The following is a 24,444-nucleotide window of genomic DNA, read 5'->3' on the forward strand; positions in this document are numbered from 1 at the left end:
AAGTCGTGTTCATTATCCCGAGTCTCCAAATACTGAGACCGCCGTGTTTCTTATCTGAGCACACTTGTTTCCAATTGACTAAGTGATGTTTTCTACTCCCCTTTCTATCATTCCATAGAAAATTACGAAGAATCTTATCTAGTCTTATTTCCACACTTCAGGGCATCGAGAGTACAGAGAGAAAATATATTGGGATACTAGATAGCACACTTTTAATCAAAGTCAATTTACCCCTTTTGGAGAGATAGTTAGCTTGCCACGCTGCTAGTTTTCTTTCGATTATTTCTATTATCGGATCCCAAACTACCACCTCCTATATGGGGCCTCCAACGGAATCCCCAAATAAGAAAAAGGTAGTCTACTAACCTTCCATCCCAACGAAGCTGCAAGAAAAGTGACGCATCTAACCATACCTACCGGAAATATCTTACTTTTCCTTATGTTTACCGGGATGCCTGACACCGCTTCAAAACAACATAATAAACCACCTAATCTCCTTGTTTGATATATAGAATCGTCTAAGAAGACTAATGTATCATCTGCGAATTGAAGGTATACAATAGAAATAATGCCTTCTCCTACTTCGAACCCTGAGAAATAACCATTTGCTACCCCTCTCTCTATCATCTTCCCAAGTGTTTTTGTCACAGTGATAAACAAAAAGGGATAAAGGGGATCCCCTTGCATGAGACCTCTTGTGTTCCTAAAAAAATCATGGGGTGTCCCATTCACCAAAATAGAGAAGGACGGGGAAGAAACACATGCCATAACCTAGGAGATCCATCTTTGACCAAATCCCATTATACTCAGCATGTATTCTAAGAATTGCCAATTGACGTGATCATAGGCCTTTTCAAAATCCACCTTACAAACCATCCCCACTTTACCAGATCTCACTCTAGAATCAATACACTCATTTGCTATTAAAACCCCATCCAGAATCTGCCTCCCTTTGATGAACGCACTCTGATTACACCCTATGAGCCCTTGTATAACACCTTCCAGTCTTCTAGCAAAGAAGCTCGTGATAATTTTGTAATTAGTATTCACCAAGCTAATAAGTCTCAAATTTTTAACATCTTCGGTTTCCACCACCTTTGGAATTAAAGCAATGAATGTACAATTGAAGCCGATGTCAAGCACTCCATCTCTGAAAAATTCCACTATTACAGCGATAAAATCATCCTTGATAATTTTCCAACATGTTTTATAAAACTCCACAGGAAAATCATTCGACCCAGGAGCTTTATCATTCTTCATGCTTGAAATAATATCCCAAATCTCATATTCTTCAACGGGTATTTCCAGCCAATCACGTTGAAGATCAGAAACTCTATTAAACTACAACAATTCCGATTTTGGTTTGATAAGGATATCATCGGTATACAACTTCGTGTATAAATATACAACCCCTTTAACAACTGCCTCTTCCCCCTCCAACCACTCCCCGTTCACATTTATTCTTGTGATGCGATTGTTCCTATTCCGGGCATTAGCCATGCAATGAAATTTTTTTATGTTGTCGTCCCCTTCTTTAAGCCACCTAATTCTAGATTTCTGTTTCCAACTAATCTCCTCCATAAGTGCCAACCGTTGGTATTTCTCGTGTTGACTAATTCTTGTTGACCTGTCGCTCGTCGAGATCGGGTTTAACTCTTTAATTCGATCCAACTCCTCAATTCTCATAAGAGCGTCCTTTTTTTTGCATATCCACCCTTTCGAAAGAATCCTTGTTCCATTTTTTTATAACCTCCTTTAGGGCCTTCAACTTCTTTCTAAACACTTCTCCTGATGTACCTATAAAGGTAAAACTCTCCCACCAATCTGTTACCAACTCCTTGAAATTTTGATGCTTCAACCACATGACTTCAAAATGGAACAGAATAAGACCCCTACGAAATGACCTTGCTTCTAGCTGAATAGGGAAATGACTAGATACCGGATTTGGGATGGTTAACTAAGAAATCTGACCGAACAACAGTCACTACGTGAAAATACACAAAATTCGACGGCCCAAAACCGTCGAATTATGTAACTATTCGTCGGCCTTAACCGTCGAATTTGGCCTTGTCGAAAAAAAATTCGACGGTTGAGAACCATAGAATTTTATAAAATTCGAAGGTCTAAAACCGTCGAATTTTAGAAATTAGACGGCCCATTACCGTCAAATTTGATAAATTAGACGGCCCAAAACCGTCGAATTTTAGAAATTAGACGGCCCATAACCGTCGAATTTGATAAATTAGACGGCCCAAAACCGTCGAATTTAGTAATTCGACGAGCCAAAACTGTCGAATTTGGAATTTTTTAATAGAATACTATATTTTCGACTAAGCCTAATGAAATATCTTTTTTATGTATTTGTCTTCAACCCATACCTACGAAAAAAATCACATATTCATATTCATATCGACATTCACATCCCATCCACACCAATTTGCATTTAAGCATTCAATTCATAGTATCAAAGAATAATAAGATTAAAAAAAAATGACTTATATAAGTCAAAATTTTAATCACATATTGTAAGAATTCCTGAGATCATGTTCACATACATCAATGTAATGAAGTCTAAAACCTAAAACAAGGTTTTACCATCCACTACTCTGATTGAAGCGGTCCCAGATTAGTTATTCCAATCCACCAAATTAGTACCAAGTGACGTAAACCATGAACGAATTGGTCATTAATTACAGAAGCAACCATCCCACTTGGATCATATAGTTCATTGTACAAAGTTGTCGGTGCATTTCCTGAGATAATACAACCATCAACACTGTCTAGCTGCTGAAATAAACTCTTAATATGATCCACGAAGTCCAACTTCTCCAAAATCTGTAGTAGCAATACAAACAATGTTAGCTCTAACCAAGACTTAAGAGAAACCTTTTAACTTAGTAGTTTTGAAGCACTAGATAATAACTGCAACACTATATGTGGTAGTCAAAAAGAAGAAAAAAAAACATTTCCTGTTATTATTAGTGATCAATATTGAAACCCTATTACATGTACAACTGACCTTATGAGTGGATCCAAACTGCACTACCCCTTGGGATCCAACTGAAATTACTGCGATTGTCTGCAAAATGACGCAAAATGATTAATAGACATGCCTTATCACTTGAACGTAGAAAAATACCAAATGAATAAGGTTAGAAGATTCGTTATCATAAGATAAGATTCGCTAACCTTAAGTAAGATTCGATATGTTTTAAATGATCCACAAATATCAAAGAAAAAAACACTGACCTTTATTCCAGATGAAAACTGTCGATGAAATTCAGAATTGTCCTGTAAGAAGATAGGAGATGCTCAAATAAGTATGCAAAAATAATATGTATAACAAAAGGATAAAGGCATTTGTCTGTAAAACTTGCAAAATATAGTGTCATAATGGACAATCTCCCAAAGTTGCATAAACAGGGAACTCATACAATAAATAAGCTTTGAATAAAACACTGAACAATACCTCGAAAACACATTGATTATCAACAACACCGGTGGGACTCCACTCTGCAAGGTAGGAATCTGAGAACATCCATTGATGCTTCCCAGTAAAAGCAGCTTGTCCAATGATTCTAACGACAAAAAGTGAAGCAAAATTAGCCTAATCAAGTGCTGCTTTGGTATTATCTAAAACAATCATGATTACAAAGAAATGATTCAGTTTACCTATGTAAATATGAAATTTATGGTTTCAAAATAGAGAAAAATTAGCTAGAAACCAATAAATTCCAAAATAACAGACAAAACAACCATTCAGTTATCCATTCAGTGTAGTGACAATCATAAATAATATGATTCCTCTTATGCTTGCGACTCTGGGGGGATTTCGACAGTTGATGTTGACATTAAACTGGACACTGGGGGACACTCAAAAGTGCAAAAGCATGTGGGGCATGACAATCGCAAAGGCTCACAGCCAAACATGCTGGGCTTGTACCCTGAATGGAAGCATGTGGGAAGATTATAGATAATTTAGACCTACCTCTCCTAGGCATTGGTGAATATTTGAGATGTCTCTTACACCCTAAGACCCATTTGGCCAATGAATGCATGAGGCCCATCTCTTGGTTGATCTCTACACACCAAAAGTCAACTTGATTGGTCAGATTTGAGCTCTCAAGAATAATTAAAATACATGACTTGAAATCATCAACCATATGAAAAATACTCAAAATTCTAGCCAATCAAGCTGATTTTATTCATGTCTAGACTGTCCACTATGGTCCACCAAGCACTCAAATACAAAAAATCAAGAAAATATTTACAAATAGGGGGAGAATAACTTAAATCCAACGCCATATAAAAACATAATGATGAGTTAAAATGGAACACACATTATGAGCTTAGTTCTAGTCAAGTATATGGAACATTAATTACACACCTTTTAAATGAACCACACTAGTGTTGTTGAAGTAGGGTATCATTGCAGTACTTCTTAACGTTCAAACATTCCTCCACAAGAAACTCACTGCCAAAATGATTTGCACAAATAAAACAACCATAATGCATATAACAATCCAAAAAGTGGCAAGTTTTTGGAGAAACTCACAATATTTGCTCGGCCATTTGTGATGCATCCCATCTCGGACTTCATGGATAATCCGCCAAAGGAGGTGACATGATTGGCATTCCTTGAAAGTTGAAATGCTACAAAATTACAAGAAAATGACCTGATTTGTAAGGACTGCGCTAGCAAGCCACAACCATAAAACTTGGACAGCCCAACGAGGCCTTGGATGGGTTTGGGCTGAACTTTTCTACTCAGGGTTATCTCGGTCAGGGATCTCAGAACCCAGCAAAAAGTAGAGATGGGTTCCCTCAGCTTCAACAACTGCAGTTTAGAGGCCTAACTGATCTAGAGGAATGGAAAGTGGAGAAAGGTGCACTGCCCTGTCTTAGATTGTTGTCAATTTTTCATTGTGAAAGGTTGAAGTCTCTAAAATAGAGGATCTCCTTGTCTTGAGTCAGCGATTGCCATCGCCAAAAAATTAAAAAAAAATTGTAGAACTTATTCAGTTCCCTCCTATCTGACTTCAACCAATTGCTATTGCTAGCCACTAACTAAACATAAAAAAGGGTAGAAGTTATTCTGGTCCCTCCAACCTGACTTCAACCAATTGCTAGCCACTAACGAGAGTTTATAATGCATTTCAGTACAAATTTTTTATAATGCCATTACTTCCAATCTATAAGTTGGTTTGCCATAAAACTTAGTACCTTTAGAGCTCTTGCTGAGTTCTTTCCAACAATTATTAATTTAAATACAAAATTTTTAATTACATCAATAAGAAAAACTCCTATATTATCCTTAAAAATCTTCATGCTTTATAACAAAAATGATTTACACAGAAGTAAAATAGTTAATTTACTACCCAAATATCTTTTCAATTACATTTCTGTTACTACCATTATTTTAAAATAACCCATTCAAGAAACAAGGTTTTAATAACAAACAGAGGAAACAAGGTTTTGAAGTTTTTCGTCAAAAGACCAGCTACTTGTGCGCTTAAGAGGAGCTGTAAAAAATCCAAAACCATGAGATGCAGTTAGAGCAAGAACTTTGTTTAGTAAGAATTGCTCATGTATAACTCATACACAATCCATTTAGAAGTTATTCACTGAAAAATTAATGATGTTCAAATGGGTAACACCAAAAAGCTTCCTAAGGACATGGAAACTTCAAAAGAGTTTATCTTCTAGTCCCAGAATGGAATTAGAAACTTTAAGGGAATATTACCAGCAGTTTGGGCTTGGACAAGTTTTAGCAAAACATCAAGAAGAACCAATGTTACTGATCTTGAATATCAATGTAAGGGCCAAAAGGTGATGCATCAAAAGAAATGATATTAAAATATAAAATAAAAATACTACTTTAACACAAAGATCTAGTATTTACCAAGCTTCTATCTTTGTTAATAGTACTTGGGCATCTACTTATAGTAATTCACTCTTAACTATTTCAACAAGGAATTTAGGAAGTAAATAATTTTCAATCCCTACTTGATAGCAGCTTTGACCTCGTCATAAGTGGCCGCCTTCTCCAGCCTCACAGTAAGATCCACCACAGAGACATCCACCGTGGGTACTCGGAAAGACATCCCGGTCAGTTTCCCATTCAGTGCAGGGAGTACTTTCCCGACAGCCTACACATGCACAAAGTTCATAAGAACATGAGCCAAGTTCTCACAAAGTAGAGAGTCATTAATACCACAATCATGTACATCATGTATTTCAAGAAATGTGTCATTGTGTCCTGTAAAAATGTATCTATGCTACCAGTGCAATTAGGAAAATGCTGCATCAACACATTCATAGCAATATTGTCAACCATACATCTCCCTTGAGAGATTGTTCATCTTAAAGCTCCAAAGCTAACTACTTGGTTCGTAGATGCATTAACAAAATCCTTTATCCTACTTAAGTTGCTACAATTAAACTTGTAGAAAATTCTAACTAATAGAAGCTAATATAATCTAATCATATTTCTTATCCCAAGCTTCATGAGAAAAAGATATGGCATATCAATATATAACTCATTGTAATTCAGTTTCAACTTAGGAAAATCTAAAACAGAATTGAGATTTATGGAAATTACCTCATGCCTATCAAAATACACAACAGTGGCTCGTAGGCCATCTAATCCAGGAAAATCCGATAGATTCAGTGGAATTTAAGAAATTCTATAGTCGATTCTCATTCAATAATTAAAAAACTCTCCCCCTCCATTACTTCAATAACAACTGTTTACATGAAAAGAGAGTCTGGAACCTAACTTCATAAATAAGTAATTACTAACTCAGCCTCATTTAAATTTTAAAGTAACTAAAACTTATAGTTTATGATGACGAGGTCAAATCTAACCCATGACACCAGAACAATATTAGTAAGAGTGCAACTAGCCTTACTAAGTTATAAAGGATTTCATCCTCATTAAGAGGCCTTACACTCCCCTTTTGGCATCCCAAAAACATGATCCGATGCTTCAAAGTTGTAGAGGACAGAATCTTATAATAGAATGTAATGGTCTTTGTTCCTTTTGTATAGGTCTGCCTAACCCTCAGTTAATCCTAGTATCACGAATTTTGGAAAATTTTCTTTTACTTTTTGAAATAGCTACCATTTTTCATTGAAAACTAGAAGGCAATGTATCAACAAATTAACAACAAAGAAACAAAATCAGAAGAAATTAACAGAATAACAACAAAGAAATAAAATCAGAAAGCAATGTACAACAGATTAACAACAAAGAAACAAAATCAGAAGAAATTAAGCAATACCTCAGACGAAGAAGAGAGATCTAGAGTGATTTTTTTAGGGTTTGTTCGGTGGCACTGATGAGTGAGCTTCAGTTCTTAGTGTTTCGACTTGAACTTTGATTTACTTTTCGATTTGAGCTCTGAGAGATAAAAAATTCATCGATCGTGCTTCAATATTGATGGATTTGTGAGTTTTCGATCCAAACGGGAGATTGAAAAGAAATTCTCATTTTCCTTGAGAAAGAAAATCGAATGGGAGATTGAGGGATTTGTCAGTTTTCGATCGAAACAGGGATTTTTGAGTTTTAAATTGAAACAGGAGATCGAATGTCAGTTTTTGATGAAACAGGAGATCGAATGTCAGTTTTCAATCGAAACAGGAGATCTAATGTGAGTTTTCGTTCGGTGTTCTCCAATGGCTCTGTGAGTTTCGTTCGGTGTTCTTCCAAGTCAAGAGATCGAATGAGTTTTCGTCCGGTACTGTTCTTCGATGAAAATTCACGAATTTTTATTTTGTTAAAAATAAATAAATAAATAAAATCTGGTGGTTCGTTGGGCTTAGCCCGTCGAATAATTTTCTTGGGCTTAAGCACTGCGGGTATTGGGTCGGCCCAATAAACGTGAGACTTGGGCCGCCGAGTTTAATGCCATAAAAGTAGCGAATTTTACCTTTTTTGAGGTAGTGAGTGCCCAATCATCTAAAATAAGAAACCTGTCTAATCCGTTAAGGGTCGACACATCATGATGATTGGACCAAGTGAAACTTCTACCCTGAAGAAGAATATCCACCAAATTGTTCCTATTTACAAATTCCCCAAATCTTCTCATCTTTGTTGTTATCCTCGAACCCCCTTGTTTCTCACAGGTGAATCTAATAATGTTAAAGTTTCCCCCCAAACACCACGAACGATTCCAATAAGCACCCACATCATCCAACTCGTCCCAGAATTATTTACACTCCCACTCTGTGGTCGGCCCATACACACCTGAAAACATCCAGCTCTCTTCCTTCCCTACACACTTGCATAAAATTGACACAGAGAAAGCTCCCACTAAGGAATCTTCAACCATGATTAGCTTCTTGTCCCAAAGCACCCAAACTCCCCCAGCTGTCCCATTAGTTGTTAAATATTTCCACCTCAAATTTCGACACCCCAGATGTCTCGCACCACTATATTATTCACCTGACTCATTTTTGTTTCTTGTAGAGTCACAATGTGAGGTTTGTACATTTGAAGAATTGACTTTACCGAAGCCCTTTTGTTTCTATCATTAAGGTCACGTACATTCCAAGATAAGAATCTAATCGTCATTTGTAACATTGAGTTTCCTACCACTTCTCAAGACCAAAGAAGCCCCAGGCTTGACTGTATCTCCTGATTTTTGCAGCTCCTGAACCTCTTTGGTTAGCCTTACTCTTAGTTTCTTAACTTTATTCTCATCCACCATCTCTAGTTCTTTCCCTTTACTCAGAGAATCTTGTTGTCTAGTCTCCATTTGATCCCCTCTACCTTTATGATGAGCTCTACCTTGTCTCGGACAATGGCTTGTTCTTCATCTAACGGATTATCCTTTCCAATTGCTGTATTATAGCAAAGTTCAATCCCATCCCATATCTTTAGTGCCAGCTCTAACAAAATATTTGGCCCTTCTGTCTGTCCTTCTGTGACCAATCCAGCAGACCAACTAATCTCATTCAAGTTTTTTATGATCCAATCGGCTAATACTTCCACTACCTGCTGCTTCGATTTTCCACCACTCAAATTCCTTGAATTATCCTCCATATCTGCTAATGCCAATGGAAGAGAATCCGTACCAATTTCCACCTGCGCATCACTTTCTGTTACAGTCCTTTCATGTTCTTTCCCTTCTTTAAGTTCCCTATTATCACAGTTATCTCCTCGAAGATCCGATCTCTCAACGGCCTGTAGAAGTTGAAGAAAACCCCCTTTACCCGTGGCACTCAAACCCCTCCCCCTCCAACCAAGGGTCACCTCTTGTGCTATCAACTCATTCCTTACCAATTCTGTTTCAAATTTTACCAACCAATTACAAATCGTTGCATCCTCTTGGACCCACCTCAATATCCTATTAGCAGTTGGTGTTGTCACTGAACTTTCGTTTTTGTAGTAAAGCAAACTCATAATTTGGATGAAATTGACATTCTGCCCCTCTGTGCTCTAGCTACAACGTCTCTCCTACAGTAACTTCATCTGTTTCCATAGTGGACTCCTTCTTTAGCATGTCCTGTAAGAGTTCTTCCTCCAAGAAAGGGTTTTTAATGGGCTTCAAATGTATGATTTCATAATCGTTGATCCCAACTCATGTACCTAGATTACTAAGATCTGTAATCAATGGTGTTGCTGGGCCATGTAACTGAACTAGCTCACTACCGGGCTGAGAGTAATTTGTGGACTTGGCCTGATCCAACTCCAAGCATAAATTGTCCAACGGGCTTGGCCTACTCACTACATCATGTTGTTGAGTTGGCCCTTAGATGCCTATCCACATCAATGTTCATTATATCCTTAGAAACTGAGACATGCGGCCCATTAAAGCCTTCCAGGTGCAATGATGGAGGGGTGTGCACCCCATGCTTGAGACCAAGGCTCGGACCCACTGTTAGTTCTGCTGCTGGCCCATGTAGCTGAGCTAGCTCACTAACGGACTGAAAGTAATTCATGGACTTGGCCTGATCCAACCCCAAGCATAAGCAGTCCAAAGGGCTTCGCCCACTTTCTACACTATGCGTTGATTTGGCCCCTTCCACGTGCAAGTTATTCGCTGGTGGAGGAGTGTGTGCCGCATGCTTGAGACCAAAGCTCGGACCTACTTGTAGTTCCCCAGTCCATAGGTGGTTGTTGCTTGTCTCACACACGGCTCACGGTCGTGAATTACAGCAGCCTTCCCTTTTTATTTATTTATTTAACAAAGCATCCTTATAAACCTCCACATGGCCCATCTCTACACAGTTCTCATTAAAATTTGAATTCGCATTAAATGTTCCTGACATTAGTTGGTTTGATACAATCACCCTTCTTTTACTAACTATAGGCTTCGTCTTCTCTCTGCTAGTGTCCCACCTATCAGCAACTCTAATGCCCACAGTAATTGATCCACCTTTCGTTGGAATTTGTACCCATCTCTAGGGCCCGTCGTCTGACCCTGATCTTCACCATTGTGAGGTCCACCAATGTCCTTGTAGACTCATCAACCTCCAACAACCATGGTTTTTAAACTCGTCCGAGACCGAGACGTATCGCCCGAGTTAACTCGGTATCGCAGCCTAACGATACAAACTCACAATGAGTCATGAGACAACCGCGTATCGTGAGATATGCGAGTCGTCTCGGACGATATTTTCGCAAAACTCGTCCGAGACAAACGAGATATCCGAGACATTATAAATTTTACATTAACTCGCGAGACAAACGAGTTGTATCGGACGAGATTTTGAAAATCTCGTCCGAGTTAACCGGACTGAAAGTAATTCATGGACTTGGCCTGATCCAACCCCAGCATAAGCAGTCCAAAGGGCTTCGCCCACTTTCTACCACTATGCGTTGATTTGGCCCCTTCCACGTGCAAGTTATTCGCTGGTGGAGGAGTGTGTGCCGCATGCTTGAGACCAAAGCTCGGAACTCCTTGTAGTCCCCAGTCCATAGGTGGTTGTTGTTTGTCTTCACACACGGCTCACGGTCGTGAATTTTACAGCAGCTTCCCTTTTTATTTATTTATTTAACAAAGATCCTTTAAAACCTCCACATGGCCCATCTCTACACAGTTCTCATTTAAAATTTGAATTCGCATTAAATGTTCTGACATTAGTTGGTTTGATACAATCACCCTTCTTTTACTAACTATAGGCTTCGTCTTCTCTCTGCTAGTGTCCCACCTATCAGCAACTCTAATGCCCACAGTAATTGATCCACCTTTCGTTGGAATTTGTACCCATCTCTAGGGCCCGTCGTCTGACCCTGATCTTCACCATTGTGAGGTCCACCAATGTCCTTGTAGACTCATCAACCTCCAACAACCCACCAAGCATACTGCCAATGAAGTCGAAGGACTTTTGCTCCCACCTATGGAAAGGAAGACCGATGATGCCTATCCATGTACCATACTGCTCCCACTGATTTGCGATGTTTTTACAATTGGCATACCTTGCCCTCAGTCCAACCACAACGTCCTTGATCTTCGCTTGTTTAAGATTTTTAAAGACATCGAATTCTTTTTTCCAGTGGCACAAGAACACCCTCGTATTATAATCAGACGACTGTAACAAAATTTTATAAAAGCTTGAAACCAAGGAACTAATTACTCTCGCTGCCTCATCCCAACAGATCGACTGATCCCCTGCTTCACAAATAATCACCCACCTCCATTTGCCGAAGTTTTCTGAAACCCCACTCTCCTTGGTTAAAGTTGTCGTTTTCTGAAAATTACTCTTATATTTAACAGTCATATTCCTCATCTTCGTCCCTCTCCTCCAAACTTCGACATTATCTATGCCTTTTGTTCTAGCTAGAGCCTCAGATAGATTGCCCCATCCTGTTCCATCACTTCCTTCGGGAATCAATAGAGATGGGTACCATCCTTCCCTGAGTATTCAGAGATTTTTAGAAATCGTCCGTATTCGTTTTCATACCCTTGAGCCATTTTGCAGTGTTCCATTACTGTCGATTTCTTCCAAAATAGATTACCTGAGTTCCAATTCTTGGCGTCTTCTAGAATCTGCACCAACCACAGGCGTTCTTTTTCAAACAACACGATTTCCGACCCTCCCAAATCTCTTCTCTCCACCACCCTAGTTGCTTGATTATTTTTAACCCAACAATCTTGAATCTCAAAGACTTTCTGATCGACCAGAGCTAGTAAGGCCCTTCCCACCAGCATGTAACTTGAGCGTTTCTCCATCATGGACTTATTACCTTTATGGTGAACAATCAAATTCTCATCTCTTGGGTTAGAATGCCCTATTTTACTTGGAGACACTTTCACATGAAGGGTCGCGGCTTGTATAGGCATTCAACTATAATTCAATTCACACAATCATCACTTTCCCACATATAAGACTTGACCATTATTTTAGTTAATTAAAAAATAGGCTCTTATATCCTATTTAGAAAAATAAATTATTGGGTGAAAATGAAAATTATGATTGGTTGCGTTGGTTTTGTCAGTCGAGCATGATAGTTGAAAAATTGTTTTCTTAACACTAGGGTTCATATGATTTGTAGGATATTATTTTCAAGGAAGTAAAACTAATTTCGTGAAAAAATGGTTCCTACCATTTGATTGCACTTAGCAAAATGTTAAAAAGAGAGTAAGAATTTAATCTGTGGGGTTGGGGATCATAAGAAAAAATCATTGGGAGTGGTTCCACGCCTAGATGTGATAATAAACGTGAAATTGATGAGGTCGAGCCGTTGGATGTTGAGCAATTCAATGTTTAGATTGAGGCTCAACGTGAAAACATGACTTACAATTGTAAACACATTTTTGATTTGAAACAAATCAGGTAATTGCAACACCTCCCTCCAAAAACTTTAAATGAAAAAAAACTCTTCAAATCAGAAAAAAAAATCACCCTCTATCATTCAATATATCTCTCTCTCTCATCTTCAATCCTAAAGAGAAAAAAATCAAAATTTTGAATGATCTTTCTCTCTCTCTCTCGAGTTCAACCCTAAGAACACCAGTATCTCTCTGTCTTCTCTCTCTCTCTCTCTCTCTCTCTCTCTCTCTCTCTTCTCACAATTGGCTTCTGTAGATAGATACCCCAATTTGATCGGTCCCCCATTCAAAATGGTCCAAAAATATCATATTTTCAATAAAATTCATCAACGGGCCTAAACAGCCAATTCGCAAAACGTAGCATTTTAATCAATCTAAGGATTCTTAAGACCCCTAAAGGATTAATGAACTTAGGATGAGACTTGCATATGCCCACCTTCCTCACCCTTTACCACTCCGCTCTCGAAACTGAAAATATAAACCCATTTAGGCCCACAAACCTCAACTCCCCAAAAATCGTCTCTCACCCTACACAAACTAACTTAATTTTAATCTCACATCACCTAAACACACCCACCCTAAAAAATTCATGCTAAAATAATCTTAACCAATTTCAATAACCTAAAATCATTCCAAAAACCTAAGCCCAACATACCAAAGCCCAAACCACTTCAAATCCATATCCATAATCCATTACCCTAACCCACAATTACCATTATCCATATCAACAAATCACCATTTGATCATCAACTAGGACACATGTCATCACCTTAACTCACCTCCCTCATCCAACTACCTATCTCCATTATTTTTTTCTAAAAATCATCTCAACTCATACCCCCTACATCCTAATCCATCACTTTTCTCTAACATACTACCAACCCACATCATGACCCACACTCCCATGTCATAAACCTAATTTCACATTTCTCTAACACAATCAACCACCCATATTACAACCCACACCTCCTTTCATCATTCACCCTCAACCCATTCTCACAAGCCATCCCTACACTTCTTCCCTCCAATCAACTCATTTAATAACCTCACCTCCCCATCCCTTTTTGACATATGTCATGATCCCCTTAACCCTCACAAAATCCAATCAACTAATCTATTACACAATCTATTCTCCTAACCTAAACAACATTCTCTTTCAACCTACCTAACACTCAATCAACAAACCACTCTCTTACACCCCCATTCTCTTAAACCAAACACCCATCATCTCATCTTACCAAACACTCTACCCAAATGGGTTGGGGAGGATCTAAACCATTATGATTAAAATTATCCATTTACCCTCATTACACAGCTACCCTCTTTCCAACTCTAAATTTCACACCCCCACCTTCAAATCCTATGCCATTCTCTACTCTTTTATTTTATTCACCCCATTATATCCTTAAAATAATCTCTAAACACCTATAAATACCGTCCCTTATCTTCCAAAAATGGGTACCAAGTCTTAGACTAAAAAAAGATTTACTCTCAATTCAACTTTATTCATCTCTTCTCTACTCTCTCACTTTATTTATTCTAAAAAGTTACACTCTCAAATTCACTAAGGATTCAAAAAAGCAAATATAAAGGAAGAAGAAGGAAGGAAAAGAAGAACAAAATTAAAACTTTAAGGTGGATCAAAAGAACACATATCTCTTCTCTATCTATCTTTTTCATATTCTTCTTTTACTATCCCCTTCATATCTTTAATTTTATTTTTAGAAAACTTCTAATATGTAATGCCCCCCCTCCCTATCTCCAGTAGATCGGACTTTAATTCGATTGAAAGTATAAAGGTTGTAACTTGTTCGAGCTGTAGATGATGATAAAATAAAGAACAAAAGAAAATCTTGGCAAACAAGGGTCGAACCACAGAGACAACGTTAATCCAACGAATTTTTTTACTTCTAATTCGATTCAGATTTATGGAAATGATTTAAAAACAATTTGCAAGAGATGATTTATCTAAAATAAACTACTAAAATAAAATAAACTTAGAAATATGAAAGGGAAGTGTAGATCAATTGGATCCACCTTCACAAGCTTTATCAGTGAATTCTGATTATCTATTTATCTCGATCCACTAAATAAAATTAATGTTTGTGGATCGAAAAATCAAGGAGTTAAATTGTAAACAAAATCAAAAGTATGCAATGATTCTTTTTGAACTTATCAAAGAAAAAGACCATCAAAACTTTGAAAATATTTAATATTCAACTTAATTATAAATACTTACGCTATCACAATAAAACTATTAAATCATCACGAGAACAATAAAACACTAACAAATCTTGCTCAAGCTTCCTCAATCGATCTATCAAAAATTTAGTCAATAGTCATCGTAAGAAAAATAAAGCAAAAATAAAATAAAGAAAACATGAAGAGAAAAGAGAGATGAGAGAAAGAAGTTATCTTTATTGCTTGACTTGAAATCGATAAAGCCTCTTTACAATTTTCATAAAATTCAGAAAGAAAGAAAATAAACACTAAACTAATTCTCTAAAATTCAGCCTCCTAAACTCTTGGTCTGGTCTTCTATTTATAGAGAGACCAGATTAGGGTTTTCTTATGAAAATTAGGATTTCGGAGATGTTCTATATTTACAAAAAATATTAAAAATAATTTATTACGAATGATATCCAGTTGCCATGCTTCAGTGCGAAATTCGAGGCTTGACCTTCTTTTTTGATCGCGCCATCGTCGTTGACCAGGGTGCCGCAGTAAAGTTTTGATCAATTGAATGTTGGTCCACGGTCTTCTTTTGGATTCTAGATCACAGTGATAACTTCGGATTTTCCTGATTCGTTTTGAAACTTCGTGAATAATTCCTGTTACACGTAAATAACAGTAATTAGTTTCGAATTACATAATTTAATTGAAATCAATGATAAATATGGACTAACTATGCATTATGTCTAATGAAGAGATTTATTATATAATTTACTGATAAAGTCTATGTAATTAAGGCTCTAGAAATGACTTTCTAGACCCTGATCATAACTACTTTCAAAATAAAACCGATTTAATCCTTTAAATCGTTTGAGGCAACCAGTATTCGGGTCCTTCTCAACTCATGAAAACGATCCCATAGTCGTAGCACACACTCTTCAAAAACATGTTGTCCCCACGACTAATGTCCATAAGGATTATCTCCTCCAATGAGATAATGCTTACGAGTTAAGCCGATAGCAAATCTCTACTTAGGGTACAAGCCGTCAACACATGACATTTTTATTTTATTTACATTTGCATCCAAAACGATCGAGTTATTTTGATGTTACCACCACTTGGTGGAGAGAAAATGGTGCCTAACACCTTTCATTTTCTCCAATCGAACCGTTTATCTCGATCTTAGGTTGATTGGTACCTTATTCAAACGAGAGTCATTAAACGTCAAAAATGACACTTTTCCTAAAAATGTACCCTGAGTGACCATTCACACCTTTTTACAAATATGAATGGTGAGGACTCTAAACCTTCATAGAAGTGATATTTGGAAATCCAAGAATCACGCATCTACAGCTTCAACCCTGAATGTAGAAGACGGACTTTCTCTATTTTCTCTCTCTCACAATCGGCTTCAACCCTAAGGTAATGGAAAAACTCTCCCTCTCCCTCTCAAAACTCTTATCTTAGTTTGTAATTTTTGAATGACAGACATACATTTAGTAATGAGAACGACAAAAGTGCGATACGAGAACCCCCGTTATTTTGTGGTTCATCGAATCTGATTTACTGGAAAAAGAGCTTAGTTTTTTTATATTACAAAATAGAGTATTATAGATATACAATGATAGAGTCAACATATGGTTAATTGGGATAGTCATTTGGTAACTTCCTCCCTAATTTTTTCTTTGATTTCTGTTTTATCCATTCTCGTCCTTTTAGGGACTTCCCTTGATTCTCGCGAATATGGTTAAATTCCTGATTTTCATGGACACGATGTGACGAAATTATATCCCCGATCCTCAGAATCTCGATTTAAGATTCTCTTCTTGTATTACCCGATCTCCCTTATTCCGATCTTTACTAGTTGGTCGAATCTTCTTCACATGTGCCTCGATAAAATCATCTCATAACTGTCATGTGTTAGTGTCTAAAAATTATCCTCCATAATACTCCCTATCAATGTCTTGATCCGAGGGATCGAGACTAAATTATTAATTATCAACATGTTGGATCGTTAACATTCACTTTTCCTTTTGCCTTCTGCCTTTGACATTAAATTTGAAGTTTGACTGTTCGAATTTCCATGGCGGTGCTATTAATGACTTCCTCGTGCACTGCCGACTATCAAGTCTTGATAACCGTGTGTGTCAGCTGCAAGGCATTTATGCGACGCGTACATGTATCACATTTTGGATGGTTGGTTGTGTACGCTTGTTTGTACCATTCTTTCGTTTCCCACGCGCATTCAATGCTTCGACAGCCCATCATTGTTACACTAATCAAGGAAATCTTAACTTTCCATCCTTTGCGTATCTCGACGCTTCTGAGATCTCTAAATACCCCCTCCTCCTTTTCGTTTTCTTTTTTTACTTTTATTCTCTATTCTTCTTCTTCTCCTAATTCTTACCTCAAGAGTTCTTGTCTGCCCTCTCACTTCCTTGTTCAGTTCTAGTGAGATTCAGTAGAAGCTCTGTTCACAAGATTTTTAAAGTGTCAGAGCTCTATCAATTGATTTTTTTTCCTTTTAAGCTATGAAAAATTTAGTCGTTGGGCGAATCGTGCTTCAATATTATCAATTGATTTTTTTTTTTTTCTTTTTTCAAATACTTTTTTTTAAAGAATTTCTTATTTGATTTATTATGTGGGTCCAAGGATTTATTCTAGAGAAGAAGATAATTAATGACCTTCTCATTCTTTTCTCCATGTTTCAACAAAAGAATAAGAGTAAAAATAAAATAGTATTTAGCATGAAACTTTAGTAATGATACCTATCGAGAGGGAATACTAATAAAATTAAAGGGATGGAGTTAGGTATTACTTCAAAGCGACTCTTTCACTACATCTATTTTATTATACATAAGGATGGTGAGATTGGAGATGGCGTTTCCCATAGGATTATAGCTAAAATTAAATAAATAAAATGCCAAAAAGACCATTTATGCTAATAAAAATTATAAAATCATCATAATTCTTTGGATAATTTAAACATCACTAATGCTGGGGTGACATTGGATTTACTGTGATTCTCACATTTCTGACGTGGAGGTGCACACATGACCGTGGATGCTTTTACTCGTATCTCAAGGAACACAACTACGGTTATGTGCACACCCTATGTCAGAAAGGTGAAAATCTCAATAAATCCCAATGTCACCCTAGCCCGACTCTTTAAACATACCTGTTGACCATGAAATTTTATTGAAAGTTAATGAAGTAATTTTTTCTATTAAGATTAGTTTTCAGAAACAATTTTAACCAAACAAGCTTCTGATTTCGAATTGTAAAATCAATTTACAGAAAAAGTGTAGCCAAAGGAGATTTAGGATTATGGAAATCAGTTTTTATAGTTCACTTAAGACAAGTAATCCATAATCAGAATCAGGAATCAGGTTCTGCATTTCGATCCAAACACTCCCTTCACATTTCAACATCACTATGTTCACCAGGGCCATTTGGTCTGTTACTTGCTTTGATCTCATTTTGTGCGCCAATGAAGATGACATGACACTCATTTCTAAAACATTGAGAAAAAAAAAAAAAGCCTCAAAATAGTCCAATAAGGAAAGATTTTCTTATTGGACTATGTTCACCAGGTCATTTGTTTGAAAGATTTTCAGAAAATTGGGTCTTTTTGATACCTTACATACTTGAAAACCAAATCAACTATAGAAGTCAATTGTTGGGGAAGCCAAACATCTGTTTTTTATAGCAGTGATAAGGATACACTATAGTACGTGCTGCAATCTTTCCAATAACTTGGAGAACTAATGAACTCTCTCATGATATCTTCTCTATGTTTGTCTCTCATCTTCTAGTGAGATTCTAATCCAAGTTTCATGCCTATAAATCAAGTAATTCCATAGCTTTTGTTTTGTTTCTCCTACTCTTGATAGTTTCCTCAATGGTTTCCACCATTCATCGTATACTGCACTTCTTGTTTATCTTTCTTCTTCACCTACCACTATTTACCATATCTCAAGACTTACCAAAACATTAGCTTGGGCTCATCTCTATCTGCTTTAAATGACAACTCTTCATGGACATCACCTTCAAGTGATTTTGCTTTTGGGTTCCAACCCATTGGGATCAAAGGTTTCTTGCTTGCAATCTGGTTCAACAAAGTACCTGACAAGACCATAGTTTGGTCTGCAAATGGAGCAAATTTGGTGCACAGAGGATCAAAAGTTGAGCTAACTACTGATGGTCAACTCGTTTTGAACGATCCTTGAGGCAGAGAGATTTGGAAAGCAGAATCCATGGGAAGCGGAGCCGCTTATGCAGCTATGCTTGACACGCTCATGAGCCGAAACAGTATTAATATATGGGCAAGCTTTGATGATCCCACTGACACCATATTGCCTACACTGATATTGAATCGAGGAAGCAGACTTGTTTCTCGTCAGACAGAAAGCGATGATTACTTGAGTGGAAGGTTTCAGCTTCGGTTTCAAACCGATGCTAATCTCGTGCTTTACACAATTGCTTTCCCAACTGACGATTTTTACAATTATTACTGGTTAAGCTGGACTCAACAAATGGGCGCTCACATGGTCTTCAATGAGTCCGGCTATATTTACCTTACGACAGCAAATGGAAGCACCCTATTTAACCTCACAGAATCTAGCGCAATTCCAACAAACAAAAAAGATTTCTACCAAAGAGGAACACTTGATTATGATGGAGTTTTTAGGCACGATGGCCACAGTCGTAGTCCACCATGTGGTACATACCTTCAAATATTTGTACGAGCATAATGGGGAATGTAGGAAGTGGGGCTTGTGGGTTTAACAGCTATTGCAGATTAGACGAGAATCAGAGACATAGTTGTGAATGTCCACCCGGGTATACCTACTTGGATCATAATAACAAGTTAAAAGGATGCAAACAAAATTTTATTTCTCAAAACTGCGAGGAGGGATCGCAAGAATTGTCTCCATTTGACATGAAGGAAATGATGAACACCGATTGGCTACCTTCCACCTTTGAATAGTATAAATCGGTAAATGAGGATTGGTGCAGAGAAGCTTGTTCGAGTGATTGTTTCTGTGCAGTAGCCGTTTTTAGAGATGGAAACTGTTGGAAATTGAAGCTTCCACTCTCAAACGGGAGGATTAATTCTAGTGTCGAAGGAAAAGTCCTGATCTCCGTGTTTCTGAACTTCGTGATGCTGTCATTGATTTCTCTCTTTGTTTTCTTCACCTACCGTAAGAAATCGAAGAAACTTCACCCGGGCCAAACCAAGTCAGGGATGAATCTGCGAAGTTTTACATACGAAGAGCTTGAAAAAGCTACAAATGGCTTTAAAGAAGAATTAGGTAGTGGTGCTTTCGCAACAGTTTATAAAGGGTTGATGGCATCGGATGGTGGAAACTTGGTAGCGGTTAAGAAGTTAGGCGAGGTTAAAGAAGGTGAGCAAGAATTTAAAGCTGAAGTAACTGCGATTGGCCGGATTACCAATCACAAGAATCTAGTCCAATTATTAGGATTCTGCAACGATGGACCACACCAGCTTCTGGTATATGAGTTCATGAGCAACGGCTCTTTGGCGAGCTTCCTCTTTGGAAGTTCAAGGCCGCAGTGGTACCAAAGAATGCAGATTGCATTTGGAATCACGAGAGGGCTCACATACTTACATGAAGAGTGTAGCACCAATCATTCATTGTGACATTAAGCCTCAAAACATACATCTTGACGACTCTTTTACTGCAAGGATTTCCGATTTTGGATTAGCAAAGCTTTTGAAATTTGATCAGTCTCGTACTAATACGGGTATTAGGGGGACTAAAGGGTATGTTGCCCCTGAATGGTTCAAAAACTTGGCTATCACGGTGAAAGTTATGTTTACAGCTTCGGAATCTTGTTATTGGAAATCATTTGTTGTCGGAAGAACTTTGAAATAGATCTCAAAGATGAAGACAAGGTGATATTGATGGATTGGGCTTATGATTGCTTTAAAGAAGGAAGATTGGATATGTTAATGGAGAGTGAAGATGAGGCAATGGACGACATGACAAGGTTGGAAAAGCTTGTGATGATAGCAATTTGGTGCATTCAGGAGGAGCCATCGCTTAGACCTACAATGAATAAAGTTACATAAATGATGCAAGGATCCATCGAAGTTTCTGTGCCCCCCAACCCTTCATCCTTGATTAGTTCAATTGGTTGAAAGTTGAAACAACAGTTTTATATGTATGTGTGTGGACCTAAATATGGGGAATTCAAGGTCCTAATAATCTATGTTGAAGGTTACTTATATATGTCTGAATAGTATGTTTGTGGGTCTGTTGTTTAATCATTTATAGTTGAGTTACACTACGTGAAAATCGCAAATTTTGAAGAAAAAAATTGTTAGGCCTGGCCCGACGAATTTTTGTACCGAAATTCCGCGGCCATTGGACCACGATTTTCCTGTTCACAAAACACACTTAACATGAAACTGTCTCACTCAGTCACTCTCTGGCTCTCTCTTTCTCTCTCGATTGTCTTGATCTCTCTCCCTGTCTCCCTCGATCTCATCGCTCAATCTCTCTCCATCTGATCTCTCAACATTGGAAACGATCGAGTGAATAAGAAGCCATCTCTAGATCGATCTCCCTGTCTCCCTCTATCTTATCTCAGGATCGATCTCATCTCTCAATCTCTTTCAATCTGATCTCTTGAAGTGCTTTGGATCTCTCAACATTGGAAACTCTCTCAGTCACTCGCTCTCTGGCTCTCTCTCTCTCTCGAATGTCTCAATCTCTCTCCTTATCTCCCTCGATTTCATGTCTGGATCGATCTCATCGCACAATCTTTCTCTATCTGATCTCATGAAGTGCTCTCCATCTCTCAACATTGGGAACGATCGAGTGAATAAGAAGCCATAAAGTTGTTCATTGTTATTTTTTAAGGTGAGTCTCTCTCTCTCTCTCTCTCTCTATCTCTTAGGTTGATGGATCTATAACGCTATTCTGATTGTTGAAGATGAGATCTAGGGCTTTTTATTTGCAAAATATATTAATTTTGATTTTTTATTTTCCAAATGTGTTAATTTTGTACGAAATAAAACCTAAGAACAAAGAAAATTTTGATTAAGGATCCAAATGATTTCATAGATCTGAATGTTTTGATATGATTAGATCTGAATTTTTTCTCACAATTTTTTTTCGTTCTCCTTGGATTCAAGTAGATATTCTACGGTGATATTGAGAAGTTTCTAGAGCTCATTCGAGCTCTTCAATCTCTGAATTTTCTTTACTTTTTTTATGTTGCAGGAAGCATGCGAGACAGAGAACAGCTTGGGGAAGATCGCTGTTGCACGATCTAAAACAGTACAGATTTTGGATTTTAATGTTTTTTTGTTAATTTTGAATTTTGAATTAATAAATTTTATGAAAGTAAACAAACTTTATTTAATAAAATTTGCTTTGAAAAATACATCATAACTCTACTATGGTCCATAGCAGTTATGTTTTCATTCTTCCCATGACCACGGTTTGATTGCATTTTTTGTATTATTTATAAAGCTTGACTAGTATCACCAGTCTTACTATGCTCATCACTTCTAATTAGTTCCAACAAATAGTTTTTGATCAATGCAATTATTTATTAGAACTTAGATAACCAATATATGTTCTAACCATTGAAGCTTCTTCTACTATGAAGGTTTTAGACTAAGCACATTTGGAGAGAATAGAAATGGGCTGCAGTATGTAGATCAGTTACTATCTCTTAAAAAGTAATTGAATATTCATGCCCCCTTAATTTCTTGATTGCATTTATACATTATAGGATATAGTTGGCTACTATAGCAAACTTTGTAGTTGTCTCGTGGTTCCCATATAATCACAGCTTACCAACATGAAATAATGTACAATTTTTTTTTTTATACATATTGATAGTTTCAAAATTTTTAAGTAATTCGAGTCCCTTATTTCATATATTCAGAGTGGTTCTTGTTTTATATGGCTAGTCTATGTTTGTGTTCATGCTTATGCTCTTCTTTCCGTGTTCATGGCCATCTATTTATATGGGTAATGTTCATTTGTTCCCTCAAGTGTCACAGAGCTTGTTATTAATGTTTTATGTTCGTAGTTGTATCCTAAAAATCAAATCTATGTTTCAATTTAGGCATTGAGAAAGATAAAGCATCCCTTTTAGTCAGATTGGGAGTATGACACATTAAATTCAAATGTTTTAGTTTTCTTTCATTGGTAATCAGTTGTGTTGCTAAATACTTGCACTGTTTTATTTATCCAAGAAATTGATGTGGTAACACAGGGTGAACTTAAAGTTCTGCCTCCCCCATGCATGTGCCATTGATGGTGATTTAACTAGTTTTAGCTCGATTTCAACTGCTGATGTGCCTTTTTCATTTCAACCCACTCATGCTTGATCTCACAGCTCATGTTTGGAGTGAGATTTTTCAAATGTGGCTAGACTTTGCCTAGCTCATCCATTCCATTCTACATGACACACTGCATATGAACTCATCTCTTATTTGACCTTACATTGACTGACTTATCTCCTGAGGGAGTCGAACCGGTTTCCTTTGGCAGAATCCACTGCCAAGTCTTTTTTTCCTTTCCTCCTCGACTATATGCTACATTTGAAGCTTGGAAAGCTTATGACATTTTGTTGCTTGATTGATGGGCACGGAACCCTCTTCCCTTACTTTTCATCTTATTTTCTTAGTTTATGTCTTGATACCTATTCAATTCAACTCTTAGGAAACAAATGCATATTTTGGGTAATTCAAATTTCATTTGGCATCATTGTGCATCCTTCTTTACTTCATTGCTACAATAAATCTATAGCTGTTTTATAAACTTGGTGAAAAACGTTGATGAGTTAATTCTTCGGTGGCAAATCTTGAAATATCAGTAGTGTTCAGTATATTGGTAAGCTAAATATCTGATTAGTATCAACACTCGATTACTAAGATAATAGGATATATTGCACTATATATTGCTTGATGTTTAGGCATAAAACTTCAATTCGTACATACGAAGGTGTGATGAAGGCATGAGCTAGAGAGGAAAGGAAATCAAAGTCAGTGCATGTGAGTTAATATGGTAACCATAATAAGTAAATGTGATTCGTGCATTTCCTTTTGGTGTTACATACAACTTGACTTGTTTTTAGATTTACAATTATGTGACTCTTTATCACCAAGACATGAGTAAAGACTTATTCCTGCTTCAGGTTTTTGTTATATGGCTGCAAAATGTGCTTCATTGTATGTCTTTCTTACATTTGTCACGTATTTTTCTTTGGATATGCCTTTTCTTTTTTATCAGTATAATGAATTGTATAAAATAAAATACTTGGGGGAAATATTTACCGAAAAAACCTGTCAAAATGTATATTGATGATTTATGTTTTTGTTGGCATAAATGTGCATGCACCGCTCATATGTTTCTATGGGTATTGTAGTTTGCCCATCTTAAGATTGGTCACCGTTTACACACTAGATCCCACCTAAACAAGAACCCCTGAACTCTCAAAACTCCTT

At 37.1% G+C, this 24,444-nt stretch overlaps 2 protein-coding genes, 1 long non-coding RNA gene and 1 pseudogene across 3 annotated transcripts; 2 read left to right on the forward strand and 2 right to left on the reverse strand.

Moving 5' to 3' along the window:
• Positions 1-2,540: 2,540 nt before the first annotated feature.
• On the reverse strand, positions 2,541-3,689 carry LOC147400540 (Serine/threonine-protein kinase WNK (With No Lysine)-like protein). Its single transcript, XM_086446228.1, has 5 exons — positions 3,673-3,689; positions 3,470-3,578; positions 3,250-3,291; positions 3,020-3,079; positions 2,541-2,835 (listed from the first exon to the last, which is right to left on the reverse strand). The coding sequence occupies exons 2-5, from the start codon at positions 3,536-3,538 to the stop codon at positions 2,602-2,604; spliced, it is 405 nt and encodes a 134-aa protein (XP_086302354.1). The 5' UTR covers positions 3,539-3,578; positions 3,673-3,689; the 3' UTR covers positions 2,541-2,601.
• A 2,319-nt stretch (positions 3,690-6,008) lies between these two features.
• Positions 6,009-9,480, reverse strand: LOC147400541 (uncharacterized). The gene is made up of 2 exons (XM_086446227.1): positions 7,284-9,480; positions 6,009-6,149 (listed from the first exon to the last, which is right to left on the reverse strand). The coding sequence occupies exon 1, from the start codon at positions 9,404-9,406 to the stop codon at positions 8,732-8,734; it is 675 nt and encodes a 224-aa protein (XP_086302353.1). The 5' UTR covers positions 9,407-9,480; the 3' UTR covers positions 6,009-6,149; positions 7,284-8,731.
• A 9,372-nt stretch (positions 9,481-18,852) lies between these two features.
• LOC147400542 (G-type lectin S-receptor-like serine/threonine-protein kinase LECRK3) lies at positions 18,853-21,117 on the forward strand (annotated as a pseudogene).
• A 143-nt stretch (positions 21,118-21,260) lies between these two features.
• Positions 21,261-24,371, forward strand: LOC147400543 (uncharacterized). Its single transcript, XR_015179397.1, has 3 exons — positions 21,261-21,841; positions 22,205-22,261; positions 22,596-24,371. It is a non-coding gene; the product is annotated as an uncharacterized LOC147400543 (long non-coding RNA).
• Positions 24,372-24,444: the final 73 nt, after the last annotated feature.

Source organism: Akebia trifoliata, chromosome 6 (genome assembly GCF_017979445.1).
Source record: "Akebia trifoliata isolate Shusen 1 chromosome 6, ASM1797944v1, whole genome shotgun sequence".
NCBI classification, from domain to species: domain Eukaryota; kingdom Viridiplantae; phylum Streptophyta; class Magnoliopsida; order Ranunculales; family Lardizabalaceae; genus Akebia; species Akebia trifoliata.

Bases quoted from the DNA above. Each gene is read 5' to 3' on its own strand.
- LOC147400541 (XM_086446227.1), bottom strand. From the start codon at position 9,406: ATGAGTTTGCTTTACTACAAAAACGAAAGTTCAGTGACAACACCAACT.
- LOC147400540 (XM_086446228.1), bottom strand. From the start codon at position 3,538: ATGTTCTCAGATTCCTACCTTGCAGAGTGGAGTCCCACCGGTGTTGTT. The intron at 3,292-3,469 runs GTATTGTTCAGT...ATCTTCTTACAG, and splicing joins ATAATCAATGTGTTTTCGAG to GACAATTCTGAATTTCATCG. The intron at 2,836-3,019 runs GTCAGTTGTACA...TTGCTACTACAG, and splicing joins AGTTTGGATCCACTCATAAG to ATTTTGGAGAAGTTGGACTT.